General features: G+C 50.6%; 2 protein-coding genes across 2 annotated transcripts; both read left to right on the forward strand.

Moving 5' to 3' along the window:
* Positions 1 to 9,424: 9,424 nt before the first annotated feature.
* Positions 9,425 to 10,372, forward strand: TGAM01_v202594 (hypothetical protein; the record flags this gene model as incomplete). The annotated part of the gene is made up of 3 exons (XM_018805039.1): positions 9,425 to 9,561; positions 9,668 to 9,839; positions 10,118 to 10,372. The coding sequence occupies 3 exons, from the start codon at positions 9,425 to 9,427 to the stop codon at positions 10,370 to 10,372; spliced, it is 564 nt and encodes a 187-aa protein (XP_018661763.1).
* Positions 10,373 to 11,257: 885 nt separating this feature from the next.
* TGAM01_v202595 (hypothetical protein) lies at positions 11,258 to 13,619 on the forward strand (the record flags this gene model as incomplete). Its single annotated transcript, XM_018805040.1, has 3 exons — positions 11,258 to 11,855; positions 11,930 to 12,016; positions 12,088 to 13,619. The coding sequence occupies 3 exons, from the start codon at positions 11,258 to 11,260 to the stop codon at positions 13,617 to 13,619; spliced, it is 2,217 nt and encodes a 738-aa protein (XP_018661764.1).
* Between the last annotated feature and the right edge of the window lie 1,250 nt (positions 13,620 to 14,869).

Here is a 14,869-nt window from a genome sequence, read left to right on the forward strand (position 1 = left end):
AAAAGGTGTGCCATGCGCGTCGGCATAAGGGGGCGATTTCCGGCGGATCTGTGAACGGCAGGCGGCAGACGGCAGGGCGACATGCAACGGAGATAAAAAATTTCTCTTCTCTTTTCTTCTCGTTTGTTATTTTCTCTCATTTGGAATGCAACGTGGCAGCAGTGATCGGCGTAAAAGATTCCTAGGACTGGTAGTGGGGGATTTATGGGGGCTTTGAGAGGGAGGGAAGAATGAAAGGGAAGCGATAGCTAATGATTTGATGCTCGGTTGGGATGATGACGGGGATGGAATTTGCTTGGGGACATATTTTTCTGGCTGTCTGTATGAGTTCCTTGATCATGGATGGATAACCTAGGAACGTCAACGCTTGGGAGCTGCCACGGGGAGAACAAGGGAATTACTGAATCATATTTGCGCACGAACTGAGTCAGATAGGTAAAATAGTGAAAGAAAATAGTTGCTGTGACAGTAATGAGCTTGTGAGACCATGGTGAGAGAGCTGTGGCGTGCTCTTTGCAGGAAAAGAAAACTTCAAAACGTCTGACACACAATCTGGGGAGTATCGCTCTGCAACACCACGCACGCGAGTTTCAAGATATGTATGTTGGTTCAAAAAATTTCAAAAGGCTTCCACATTCGCCACCGAGCTCGTACGATTTCTTGACTCGCTAATCCTTGTCCATCAGCAGAAATCTAAACCGTCAGGGTCCTTTTCGGCACAACGCCAAGAAGGCAAAATGTGACAAAATAGGGAACTGATAGCTATCAGCTACGGTACATACAGGGCCCAACAACAACCACAAATCGAAGCGACTGATTACAAGTAGAGCAACAGTGGTGTTAAAAGGGCCCGCCTTCAAGCTTATTCGCTAAAAGCTCCTCGTCCCGGAACCCTGGTCGAAGACAAGCGCGGGAACTTGCTCTAACAGGCATCCCGGGCCATCCACACCTCAAGCGAGAAGGCGTGGGACGGAAAGAGCAGGGGGAGGGGGAAAAGTGATGAGAGAGAGAGATAAGAGAAGAGAGGAACAAAAAGGGACCCTGGAAGGAAAACTTCGCTTCGCTGCGGAAGCCATCTCGGTCGCGGTGATGGGGTACATGATGTGGTCACCCAACAGAGACGGGCAAAAGATGAAGATTAGAGAATGTGACTAAAACGCCTGGACACGGCGCAGCTACTACGGAGTCTCTTAGAGGGGGATACTTTGTGCAGATGTTGAATTGTGTATGGAGGTGCACATGGCTGCTACCTGCTACCTGTTGGCTGCTTGTTGTTGCATCTGGTCCGAATCAGAGAGCAAGCCATTGAGCTGTGAGTGTGTGTCATGGTGTTTCAGAAACATCGTATATATATCATCCAGCCACACAGAAAGCGGGGGAAAACAAGAAAGGGAGAGAAAAAAAAAAGGCGAATGGGGCTCTTTTACAGGCGCGGATAGTGATATCGTGATCAGCTCCAGGTAGGATTATACAACCCCTCCTCTTCAATGGCCCTCTTCCACTCTATTTGTACATGCGCTTTCCATATACGATGCCATACATACAGTGTCTACGTCCTGCACGAAGCCCACGAGGCACAAGGGCCGGGGGCCCGGAGACACACGGAAAGACGCGAGATTGAGACACACGGGCTTTGGATTGATATACATACAGTAGCGGCCCAATACCTATGCGCGGGGCTCCACGGACCTTTGTGTAACATCAAATCCCAGCCGCAGAAGCAACACCATCATGCATGGAATCATGAGCAAAGACGACCCAGCAGCAAGCAAATGCTAGTGGTAGCATGAGCATAGAGAGAAGCACACACTGAATACGATCTGATACCTACATGCACAGCAAAGTAGCAGCGAGGTGGTCGGCTGGTTTTCGGAAACTTGGAGGGCGTCAGGGTCAGCCAGGCCAACAGAAGTTCGGCCAGCTCGCCATCACCGTTGCCCGAAGCCGAAGATGCATCATCGTCAGCCAAGCGGCAAATGGAACTCCTCTCTCTATCCAGGTCCTCAGTCCCCAATCTATGCCATACATAGACTCCGTTTTGGATTCCTTCACACTCCCCCCCACCTTTCGACAAGTGGGCGGAGCGGAGGTAACAAGTTCACAGGCACACACACGTTTTCTTCTTCTCTCTTGAAATCAAAGCCGCAGGGTGTGTACATGGGCTATGAGTGCTGTGTGGCTCATGACAGGCTCGAGCGACCCCACGCCTGATGCTCCATATCTAACTTTGTTTCTCTGCTTTAAAAGCAAGTCTGGGGAAAGCAGGCAAATCGATATCGTAATTCTCCGAGGAGGAATATCGATTCGTCCACCCATTAACGTAAAAGAATCCAAATCGAAACCGTTTTGTGATTCATCGGAAATTCCACACATACGTAATGGAAGGGGTTTGCCGTGCCGTGCCGTAGTTTTCCACACCGCAAGCAAAAAAAAAAAATCTGTGTGTATGGCTTTGTTGGCTTTGCATGTTAGTTTCACTGCTGCCCTTGGGATCAGCCTCACACAAAAACCGATGAGGGATCATCCGCTAAGCAGGAGACTAGGCACCGACAGCTGATGGCCTAACCAGATGAGTAGGGGCATTATCCATTAAAAAGCGGCTGGGGAAAAAGAAAGAACGAAAAAAAGGACCCCCAAATACTCAGCCCGGGGCTGGGGCATGGAAAAGTTTTGTGTATGGACCGAAGACCGAGTTTTTCGAAAATAGAAAGCTTGAGAGTCTCACCACCCATCCCATCCACAAACTCCGCGGCTGAAAAAAAAAAAAAAAGACAACATCAAACTTGACAGCATACTGTTGGATTCGCCCTGAACCGTCTTCTCGGCAAGGAGCACCCGATCTCTCCCCCTCCTTTGGCCCCCAAAAGCAGAAAGCTCTGACAAATTTTCCATATACTATGTAGCTGAAACAAGCACTATGGATTCCTGGGAACAATATATGGTACAGTAGTGCTGGTTACACAGCATGGCCGCCATCCGGCCTGGCATATCCCGTCATAAGCTGCAAGATACGACCGGACAAAGTACAAGTATGTGCGCCATACATGACATGGATGGAGCCTGTGCGCCCACAAAACCTCAGCTTCGGCTCCCAAGGTGCCGGTCTTAGCGCAACATGCTGAGCAAAAATAGGAAATCCATGGCAAAGATGCCACCGTCGGTCTGTAGCCGCTGACAGACATGGGGAACGTCATAAGCAAAGAAGAAAAAAAGCCCACTTTGTGTCATCTGGTGAGCGGGAATAGAGGAGAAAAAAAAGAAACAGATTCGAATATCCCCGCTATTTCCTTCGTTCCTTTATTCCACGCCCTCTTTATTTTTGGAGAGTAAAGTGGGAATTTAAGGTGGCTGTTTTTTTTTTTTTGGTTGGTGGAGAGTCGGCTGATGTGAATCAACGATGACCGAATATGTCTTGGTCCCCTACTTGGCTATACATGTACCTTCTCTGTAAGGGAAATGCGCATGTGCGTCTTCTTTATCCCACGAATTACTATTACCTCACAGGTACAAATTTCTGACTCATGCTTAAAGGAAGAGAAGAAGAAATCCAACCAATAGAAATATGCCCTGAATATGCCGCCCTAACACCTGAGCTTCACGAATTTATACTGTAGTTTAGCGTCTTGACCGTCGTCATCTAGCACTCCCAAGAGCATAAACCGTTCGTTGACTGGCTCCGGCATCTCCTCACCGCATTTTTAATTCTTCTTTTTACACCATTACACCTTGTTTGGAGTGATTGGCTCACCACCAAGAAGAAGAAACAGGCGTGTCCCGATGGTAGCCTAGTAGTTGCGCTCCTACCTATCATGCGAGATGGATGGTCTTTGGGGGGATCAGTAGAACTAGCCCATCTATGCTAGGCCGGGCTGGCGTCTCTTCTCCATTGAATGTGACGACATGTTGCGCTGCCCATCCGTTCGCTTATTCGGCTTCTTGAGATGTGATCAAGTGGGCGGTTTGCTTGGCATCAGAAATGAGGCAGAAGGGAAAAAAAGGGAAGCAAGCTGACAGGTGCTGAATCGCGTCATGACATGCTTCGTATAAATGGTCTGCTGCGTTGGAGGGCCTAACAGTTTAGCGTCGCTCCGCGGACTTCACCGCAGTCAGCCATATTCATTTTTTCCTTTGCTTTTTGAGGGACGAGATGTTAGGGAAGAAAAGAGAGGGGCGACAGGTCATACGATGAAAAGCAGCAGCATTGACCGTACTGTAGAGCAAAAAGACAAAGAGGCTAAATTCGCAGAGACGGTGTATGAGTCGGAGGATAAGTTCCTGGGAGGATCAAATGGCTGTGCCTCGCAATCAAACCACACAACTTCTTCCCATGGATTCGGGCTATTATACAGTCCGCTCGAGCCTATACATGTAAGTAGGGCGTCAAGGCACGGAATAGTGTATGTGCCGGTATGTCTCAGAAGTCCAACAATAGCTTCGCTCGCTTGCCTCAGCCGTGCGAAACCATGGCTGCTGACATGAGCTGCGGCCTATCAACGCCCTGCCAGTACTCGAGCAACAGACGTGTAGCAATATGAGCAGCAACTGATAGATGATAGAGATGCGTAAGGGCTGCATCAGGCACTTCTCCAGGAGGTACTTGCAAGCTTACACCGGCAGACGCATCGTGAAAATAAATTAGTACTGAGCAGCGACTTTAGCCTGCTGCCTCAACGGCCTCGTATTGGCCGCGAGTGTCTAAGCGCTGTGAGCTCTCCCTGAGCTCTACGCCACAAAGTTCCCTCCATCTTGGGGATTGTTGCCACCCGTCTGTGTACTTGTACTGTACAGACATGGGCTGGGCGGTGCGGCGCGAGAGCGGTCCGCATAGTCTCTGGCCATCGTTCAAACTCAAATCATGGGCCTGTCACTCAATTGCCCAAAGAAGATGGCTTTGGGCTCTGCTGACTAGAAAGACTCGCAATTGACTTTATGGTCGAAACAAGCGTCCGCCCAGTCTACCGGTCCCCATGAGGGATCAGATCAGACGCAAAGAAGGAAAACAAGAGCTGCAACAGAGATCCCCCCACCACTGATCATATGCATACAATTATGTGTATGTATGGAGAACGGAGCCGCCGCTTACCGGCCTAACTCATTGGTAGCGGGCAACTGGGAAGTCAGCTCAAGTCGATCGATCATAGAAGCGTACCGACTACTGGATACCCCCCATTCTTCTGTTGCCGCACTCTCGATGCTAGCACTTTTACTATCAACCATCTGGGGCTCGAAATTGCGAATTGGTTTCCTTTAGCAGGATTCCAATCGTCCGGTAGCGTTGGCGCATAAGCCTGCCCCTGCAAGTCACATGAAGGCAAAGACGCTGCGGTCACTCGATTACCGCCCCTCTGGAAGGGGAGAGAGATACAGACGGATCCTCTTAGTAGAGTTAGACTAGGAAGCTAGAGGTACCATCGGGTACCAAGGCCAGGGTGGCCAGCGATGATGAGTGGGAGAATGCTGAACCAAGAGTCCGGCGTGGAGGACATTTTGTATGCGCGTGTACAGTACTACACCGCATGTATGTATGTACTTTGCACTTACAGGTAAATCTCCGTACCCACTTGGCTGTTTGGGACAATGTCACGTATCCCAATTGCCAGCCTCATCGCAACTAATCCTATTGAAGGGTAAGAACGGTAATCGGCATTGTCTTCTTGGGTGTGTGCGAGGTCAGCAGTCCTTTCCTAGACGGTTACACAGAAAATGGATGCTGCTTTGTGTCACAGAAGCCATGTTTACCTCGTTCTTTCGGCCGCGGAGAGGAACAGTGCCTGTGCTACCGTCGCATGCATAACTTGCAAGTAAGTCCCAAGCAACGCAAGGAGGGTGCTGTTGGGCGACGAAGCTGGTATACCAGCACTTGTTCAGCTAGTGGAAGGATTGGTTCAGCCCACACTAATCTATCGTAGCAGCGCCTCGTACGTCGTAGTCTCTTCCCTATTGGCACCAGTGCAATTAGCAAGTTGAAAAGGGGGAGATATTGTCAAGTGAACGTCGATCATTAGACCACTGCGTGTTAGAATTAGCAGTCATGTATCTCATTATAGGTGGAGATTCAAGACAAACTAAGGCCTTAGTGACTACTTGGTGTAGCTGCACAAGCGGTGACAGTGAGTAGTGCCTCCAAATCCGAGATGGAGCCATGGAACGAGTTGCCGCTAGTAACAGCAGTATTAGTTAGCAGTCTCGTAATCTGTAATCTGGCGCTTGTTAGCCTGCCTCCATCGTAGTAGTAAGTGTGTAGTATCTCGTAGATGAGCAGCACCATCGAATGGGCACGTAAGTGATGTATGTACATTCAGGTGTATTGCATCCGCAGGACATGATCGGGAAACAGCCTCAGGTGACTCTAAGAACGTCGTGTGAAAGGTGGACTCGATATAGCCAAGAGTAAACGGATAATTTTCCATTCCGGGGAACCCGACGCTGAGCCATCCTTCCTATCATGCAACGCCCAGAGCACAGAATGAATACGTGCTTGATAAGCAATTTGCTCTCGTTTGTGATTAATAACTTGTCACTTGTGCTGGAGCGGTTTCGTTCATGACAACGTCTGATCGTCGAAATTCTGACGATGGCGTGGCAGATGTAGCCTTTGGTAACACTTGTACAAAGTGATCTCCGTAAACTACCTACCGTGAGAGCTGCTTAACTTTTAGCATCATATCGGTAATGTAGCCATCTAATAGTCAGACAGGTGAGCGTGGAGAAGAGAAGCTAGTGGTGTCAATAGCTGACGACTCCATTGGGCGTAGGAATGGCTGGTCTTACTGGTAGGTAGTTAGCGCAGCGGTGTTAGTAACTCCTCGAAACTCTCCGTGGGATTAATACGGAGTACCTGGCCGTAACATGATCTCCGTCAAGAAGCTGATGCTTGCGGGGACCAGACGATGGCTTGCCAGCCCGTTAGCGTGTCTCCGCGGTCCGTTGCGCCCGCTTCTAAACAGTCGCTAGCCAGACGGGCTCTGAATATCGAGACACGGCTGAGGTTGCGGCGCTCTAGTGGTGGCTATGGCGTTGGCCGTTGGTAGTAGAAGCAGCTTAAGCAAGCTATGAAGAAATCACGGTGCTGCCGCCCTTGTGTCGCCATCATTCGAGGGCAACTCATCACATCGCTCACCAGTAGCTTATCGCCGGCAGTGATAGGTCTCGCATCGTCTTGTATTGCGTGTTGCTCTTTAACCGTCGCAAGCACCCTTCACGATGTTTCCATCCTCAGCTTCCAGGAGCAGAATATTCTTAGTTCTCTTAGCCTATGGGGTTCAAAACAGCAGTAGTAGTAGGTAGTTAGCATACGACCCTTTGCAGCGACGCACCGCGAAGGTGGCTGTTACCGTGCCTGGATTTGACAAGGGTCCAGGCTGTCGTCTCCAAACGGAGAATCCGGTTTGCACTGGCCAATCCCCTCGCTTGCTGAACAAGCTGCGAGTTCCGAGGAGCCAACGAGATCAGCCAACCCCACGTCCCGTGGGGGTGTGCCTCGGAGCGTACCGTGTTGATTTGCACTGAGCAGTAAGTTGCCTGATGGCCTTCTTGGGCTTGGATCTTTCTTCTGCTAGCTTCAACTGCACAGGCTTGAGTTGGTGCTCCAGATGCAGTTACGGAGCATGGTAGGTAGTATAGTGGGCTTATGGGGTCGAGCCTTTGGAAAGCGTTTGATAAGATAATGATCTGCAGACCTCGAGGAAGCCACCAGCGACCAGGGAGGCTCAGCTCAGGGGCTTCGATACGGATCGTGACCTCGTACTTGCATGTATTCGCGAGCCCGAGTGTGCTATGCTCCCCTTCCGTGCGCGGTACTTTTGATCACGCCCGAGAAAGACTGTGACGTGGTGTACATGAGCAGTGGCCTGCAAGTCAAAGCAGGTACACGTCTTGTTGCGTAAGTCAATGGAATCAGGATCAGCGGGATGTAAGACGTGGCGCTGGCGGCAGAGCTGGAAGAAAGAACGGAAAGAGAAGTAGACAAGGCTGCTGTTCGGACACGGCCTCAGCCTCGGGAGGCTCTATTCTCGTACATACTACGTGTACAGCCACATCTGCAATTCTCGTAAACGTCTGCAGGTGCCAAAGACGCCAATGTATAGCTCTCCCGTCAAGCGATGCAACTCTTTGATGGCTCGGGATTGTCTGGTTGGCGGCTCGAGAAGCTCCGTCGCCCGGAGGACCAGCCTGTTTATGACCTGGGCCCGGCGGTAATCATATGAGAGGGGGCGAGGCCCAACGGTCTGACCCTGGCTAGCGCCCGTGAAAGTCACGATGATATGATAGCGTCCAAGTATGCAGTACGAGAAAGCCAGCTGGGCGTAGATATCCGTACAGACAGAGCGATACTTGTGCCATTGTATGATAGTTGCAGTACCTTGGATATCAAATCAGCCGATTGAGCTAATCAATTAGCAGGAGGAGTGGGAGAGTTGCGTAGAGCCGCTATCTGGAAATGTATGGTATTGATGGCAAATAGTGACGGCGAAGCCTTGTAGCAGCCAGCGCCGGCGAATCGAGATATGGCGAGGAATCAGCTCAATTCCCAGAGCACGCTTGTTGAGATGCCCTTCTTCGAGTCTGCCGTTTGTTTGTAAGGTATAAAGATTGTAGTTGGCGGTATCAATTTGATATTGTACAGTAGACGAGTCGGCTCGCTGGCACTGTATATTGAGGACGTCTCAGTCGGAGAGCAGCCTCAGGCAGTGACTGCAGCCCAAATGGAACCCGAGCCTCCAACGCTTCTTTCGAGAGGGTCCTTCGGCCTCGGTCCTGCATCTCGCATGCTGGACGCCAGAGTCATTGACGAGATAGGCATGATTGCTCTTCGCCAACCCATCACGCCACGACGCACAAGGGTGCTGCCGACTAGCCAGGCCGCCACTGAATTAGCTCCGAGCAGAGATGGGGAGCTCATCGGCGCACAGATGCCAGGGCACGCAGTATCAGCCACGCACGCTTCCCACTTCTCGAAGACGGTACTGTAGCACAGAACGCAAGTGCCTACGGTATCGTTGATATCGCTGCTGTTGGGAGCCGCTGGCATACGCACACATGCACGTACAGGCATCGAATCGGCCCATGCATCCTCTGTATACCTCCGTACATAGTATGCTGGCATCGTCCACCACGAAGCCATCCCTGTCCCTAGTGCCATCAGCTATTTGGGTGCTACCCGTACTTGTACGGCAGACCATCTCGACTTGGCTTGGCTGAAATCGCTATGCCAGCAGCAACAGCAGCCACGCAGCCAAAGACCAGCCACTAATAACCTTACAAGTAGGTAGGAGGTAGACCTCCGTGCTGCTACCGGCGAGCTGTCTAGCTGCTGTCTGCCTGTCGGTCTGGACCTTGTTGACATGCTTGCATCGAGCAGACGAGACTGACAAGCGCCGGGTGGTCTGTATCTGTGCCCAAGGGCCACATACATGCGCGTACCATGGCGGATCGTGAATGGCGAATGACTCTCGCGATAGAGGAGAGCCGGGCAGGGCAGCAGACAAGACCGAGAGGCCGTTCCGCCGCCGACGATGATGGTTATGCGCGCCAGCTCCTCATTCAACTGCGAGTGCACCAGTAGGGCTGCGCAGCAAACTGAACGCGGCGGGGACTTGGCCCGCACCCCCGTTCACAAGTCACGTCCAGCGACCTGACACACACCAGCAATGATATCATGATACAGGACGCTATGTGCTCGGAAGCAGCCCATCTTCATGCTTGTTCGCCGCAAGACTAGCCGGGGGGTGAAAGAGGCCAGCTGGGGATGGCTTGTCGACGCCTACCACACGAAGAGTAGTGCTGCCAGCACTGCTGTTCCAGAGACTGCGTTGCACGTTGGCGGTCCAGAAGATGGCGTCAGCAATCGCTTCCCCATATAGCGTGCCACATTCCCGAAAAACACTGGGCGTCAAGGCCCAGCGGCACCCATGCTCTCATCAAGAAGCCGGCATTGGATCTCGCTCCTTAGGCGGAACTTGTCAAGTCCAGCCTTTCTAGCCTCACTTCAAGCTCGCAAGGGTCTGCCTACCTAGGTAAATGGTGAAGGCATTGCTTGTACATGCCTCCTCTGCGCACACTCATTGGCACGGTACAGCGAAGCATAAAATACTGTTACTACTAGCACTACACCTAGCTACTGGGACCAGTGGCTGGCCCTCTAGCTTGGGCGGGTCTTCCCAAGGATAGGTACAGTAGAGCAGACGACGACGACGACGACGACGACGACGACGGAAAGACAAGGGAGCGGCACGGCTGTCCTACACTCACAGGCACATCTGAATTTCAAACTCCGTACTCTACATACCTGGCCCCTACCGACCAGGTCTTTATGCCGGGGAGAGCACCTCCACGTCTCTCTGCAGGGACTGACTGGCCGACGCTAGGATAGAGAATGTGTGGATACAAAAAGAGATGCTCAGAGGTGGAGATGAGCGCCAAGGCCTGGACCCCGTTCTCGATGTCATCTACTGCTCCTCCCATCAACCAGATCCTAAGCCCAAAGCTGGCCTGAACCCCCATTACAATCGTCCACGGGAACGACGGCACAGCAAGGCCTAAAGCTCTTGAGTCGTAGCAACTTTAAGGGGAATAACATCCAATGCCACAGGCGAGGTTGCAGCTAGTCTTGGCGTTCAACATCCCACACGCCCCTTCCACGGTAGGCTTTGGGTGTGCTTCTAGACTCATCCACGTCGCCTGGGGGCCGAGATGGATGGCTGTGGGGGGAGGGGGGAGACCAAGGACGATTGACGGATGATTCTCGTGAGGATCTTCTGTACAAGTACACGATGCAAACGGATGCTGTCTGCTTGGACCCTGTCCTCGGCCGCCAAATAAGACCTCTCCTCCACCACAACCCCTCCATACCACCCAATCCTTACTTCTTTCCTCGCTGTTCGCCACGATCTTCGCTTGCACCGTGCAATTTGGCCAGCTATACACCTCTGATCTTCTCCAGTGCCGATGTCGATGAATTGCCCGACGTGATATTACTAGCACAGACAACCATTTACTCGAGCCTGACACATCCACTCTTGAATTTCTACGCGACCTGTAAAGGGAAATAGAGACGCAAAGGACAGGAAGACAGAGCATTTGTGATCTTCACACTCTATTGATCCTGCCTTACAATTTTCCGCCTTGTTAATAATTTTTCTTCCCCCTGCAATCTCTGTTTCTTTCTTTCTCTCGAATTCTCTTACTCCAACCTATTCACGTGCCAACATTGTCCAATTCCCGCGCCGATTGGGCATGTGCTTGCTATTAACGTGTAATGGAACGTACGCTCACCATCGAGACGAACGAAGACTCTATTTGGCAAGACGATAACAGTATGTCTCCCGATGAAGGATCTTGGGATGATGCATTGCTGCCGTCCCCATCTCCTACCGAGACAGCATGGAGAGCAGGCGTTTCTGCGGCACCTCTTCAGATGGGCCAGCTGTCGCCTGTGAGCTCCAACACCGACGCCAATATAGACAGCTCTTCTGTCCCTCCCATGGCTCATTCTGCGTCGTCATCGACATGTGTAGACTCTTGGAGTGCCAGCCATGGCAATTCAGACGAGTGCGAAGAGGACAGAGATTGGGACTGGGATCAGGTGTCCGAAGAAAACCTCGCCATTCCAAAACTAGAGCCGATCGACGACGACATCAACCTAGAGGATGTGTGCGCGGCTCCTCTATCACAAACGCCACCAAACGAGATGCTGGGAGTCTCTCAGCTAAAGCAAAAGAGGCCCCGGGGACGACCGAGGAAACATCCTCTCACCCCGATAGTCAACACAAATAAAGTCACAAAAGGCCGTTCGAAGACTGGATGTATCACCTGTAGAAAGCGCAAGAAGAAGTGCGACGAGGCGAAGCCACGATGTATGCAGATCTCGTTCCGCCTGATGCACGCACGCCGTAGTCTGTGTAAGCTAACACATGTTGGGGACTTACAGGTATGAACTGTGAGAAGAACGCAGTCGTTTGCGAAGGATATCACGAAAAACAAGTCTGGAAGAGCGGTAGAGAAAGGGCTGAAGAGGGTATGTCAAAGGACCTAGAAGCAATGATGCAAGAATCCCCATTTGGACTATCAGGCTAACCCACGCAGCAGAGCGACAACGATGGGAGAATCTACCCATCATCACAATGCAGCCCATCTTTCACGGTGTGGAGACCACCGAGGACAAGATATTCTGGAAACACTACGTCAACCACTTCAGCAATGTGCTAACCGTCGAGGGAGAAGCCAAGAATGCCTTCAAGGATATCATCTTGCAACTTGCCAATCGCCATCAGGGCCTGATGCACTCAATTCTGGCGGCCAGCAGCAAGCACATTGATTGGGATACACCTTACGGCATGAAAATCCTCCAGAATAACCCATCCACAAGCAAGGAGACCTTGGAGCAACGCTCCGAATTTCACCACGACGAGGGCATGAGGCGAATGTATGCCGAAATGCAGGACATGGATGAAGACGACCCAGAATACAAGACTGTTCTCGCTGCACGCTACGGCCAAATGATGTGCCTACTTCTCCAGACCCGAGCTGAAGGCAATCCACGGGGCGACCACAGGGTCCATCTACAGGCGTATAAGAATCTGATACAGAACTCGCCTCCTGAGGAACCAACATTCTTGACGTTCATCACCGAGTTTTTCCAATACCACATCTACGCCGACGACCTCTTCTGGTATCCCGAGAAAAAGACGGAGCGTCTTGCTACAGAAGACTGGGAACCAACGGCGCCCATTCATCCCCCGCGCCTACTGGGAGTCGCTGATGGACTATTCCGCCACCTTTCTGAAATCACCAGTATTCGAAATGCTATTCGCGTGAACATGGCCAACTCCGTCGATCCCTTGGTTGACTATACCAGTCTCTACAAGGCAGCCGAGATCGATGCCGCGATCCGGGAGTGGACTCCCCGCTGGCCGTCGGGTGATAGCCGTGATCGTGTCGCCCTGCTGTACAAGCTGATGCTATGGGTTTATCTTTTCAGAACGATATACCCGCCTTCATCTTTGCCTGGCCGACGCAGCACTATTGGTTCACTACCCACGATGATGTTTTCAACATTGTCCACGAGCACGAACTCTCAACCGCGACGAGCCTCCATGGCTGCAGCCATAGGTCCTACAGCCTCATCTCCGCTCATGGGAGGGACTACCCTTTTCTCACGTTCGCAGAAAACACACAGCGCCCCTTCTTCACGGCATCCATCAAGGACCAGCTCCATGCATGAGGGAGACTCGAAGGCGAATATCGGGTCTGGGTCGCAGAAGCAGCGGGCTTCATCTCCACCTCCCGCTCGCCGACCAGCACAGGATGACAAGCGGATCACTGTGGCAGTCGACGAAGCGTTAAGCCTTTTGGAAACATTCAAGCCCTCTGATCCCTCACAGACTCTCCTCCTGATTCCATGTCTAGTAATCGGAACGGCCTGCTTCGAATCCGACCAGCGGTACCGCATTCGAGCGGCCATCAGAGCAGTGCGAGGGTATACAGGCCTGAAGAATTGCGATCGAGTCCTAGAACTGCTTGAAGAGATTTGGGCTCTTATGGATCAAGGCGATTGGGGTGCTGTTTGGGATTGGCAGAGAGTCGCGAGACGAATGGGACTTGACTTTGCTTGTGCATGATTGCGAAGCTATTTGAGTTGCTTTCCAGTACTCCTTTCTCCATCTGGCGAGGATCCTCTATCTCTTTTTTTTTGAAGAGGTGATGAGTTGATTTTACAAGAAATCATTTCGCTTTTTCTAGAAAGTTCCAGTAATGGTTTTCTCTTTTATAAGAAGTCTCGAGTCATTTTTTTTATGATAAAAAAGACAAAGAAAAAAGAAAATACACAAGTCGGATCCATTTGACCTACCACGACATGCCGTTCTACTCAACCGGTCTTTACCTATATATATACGTTTTTCTAGCAGCATGAACCCCTTTCTGCGTTTACGCTGCAGCTCGCCCTATCCATACCCGCTTGAATAGGACCAGTACTGTTTGCCTGGTCTGGCAACAACACACGCTAGATACTTTGACAAAGTATCAATCTAGAGGAGGAAACGGGACTTTTTTCTTTTTTTCTTTTTTTTTTTTTTTTTTGAGCATTCTTCATTTTTCCCTTTTTTTTTTTTAACACGAACAAGGAGAGCGGAGAATTCTCTTAGGTTTGGCGATTTAGGTTTGGAGTTTCACGGCAAAGGGTAGCAGCATTTCCAGCTATGCGGACTGAAAGTGCTTCATTATCGCACATGGCTGGTTGGTAACGGGGGTGTTGTGGGCGGGAAGTTTTAAGTCGGTTTTTTTTTTTTTTTCTTTTTTTTTCTTTTTTCCTTGTCCTTTTGGTTTCTTCCCCCCAACTAAAAGGCGTCTCAAAATGTGGTCTTGTTTGCTCTCAGTTCAAAAATTCCTTCCTCCAGAGTTGATTTGCTTGCCTTTTTGTTCTGGCTACTACTTTGCTTTTATTAGACAATGCTCTTGTTCTGTTCTTTTCAACCTAAAAGGAGGTGGTTAGATACGCGAGGATGATTCTATATCCCTTCGTTTGGGTTCTCGTTTGCATCTAGATTTTAATTTTATGCATTGTTTTGCGTTTTATTGTCTCAGACTAAATATGAAACTGTTTCCTCGTCGCTCTGCATTATCACTTTCATCGGCTTTGGTGACTTTGATGTTAGTTCGAGATACGTTGTAATTAATTCAAACTAGATATTCCATGCTCAATTGTTGAATTGTATCACTTTCTTTCAGTCCTAATAAGCTGTACTGAAGAGAACACCCATCTCGGCTCAGCCGACAATCTTCCCAGTTTGACCTCTTCCTTTCACACAACTTTTGACCATCATGCCGAGGATAAATCGTTCTGGCTAGAGGATTCTCGATTTCGTCAAAC

Source organism: Trichoderma gamsii (assembly GCF_001481775.2).
Source record: "Trichoderma gamsii strain T6085 chromosome Unknown Scaffold_6.2, whole genome shotgun sequence".
Lineage (NCBI taxonomy): Eukaryota > Fungi > Ascomycota > Sordariomycetes > Hypocreales > Hypocreaceae > Trichoderma > Trichoderma gamsii.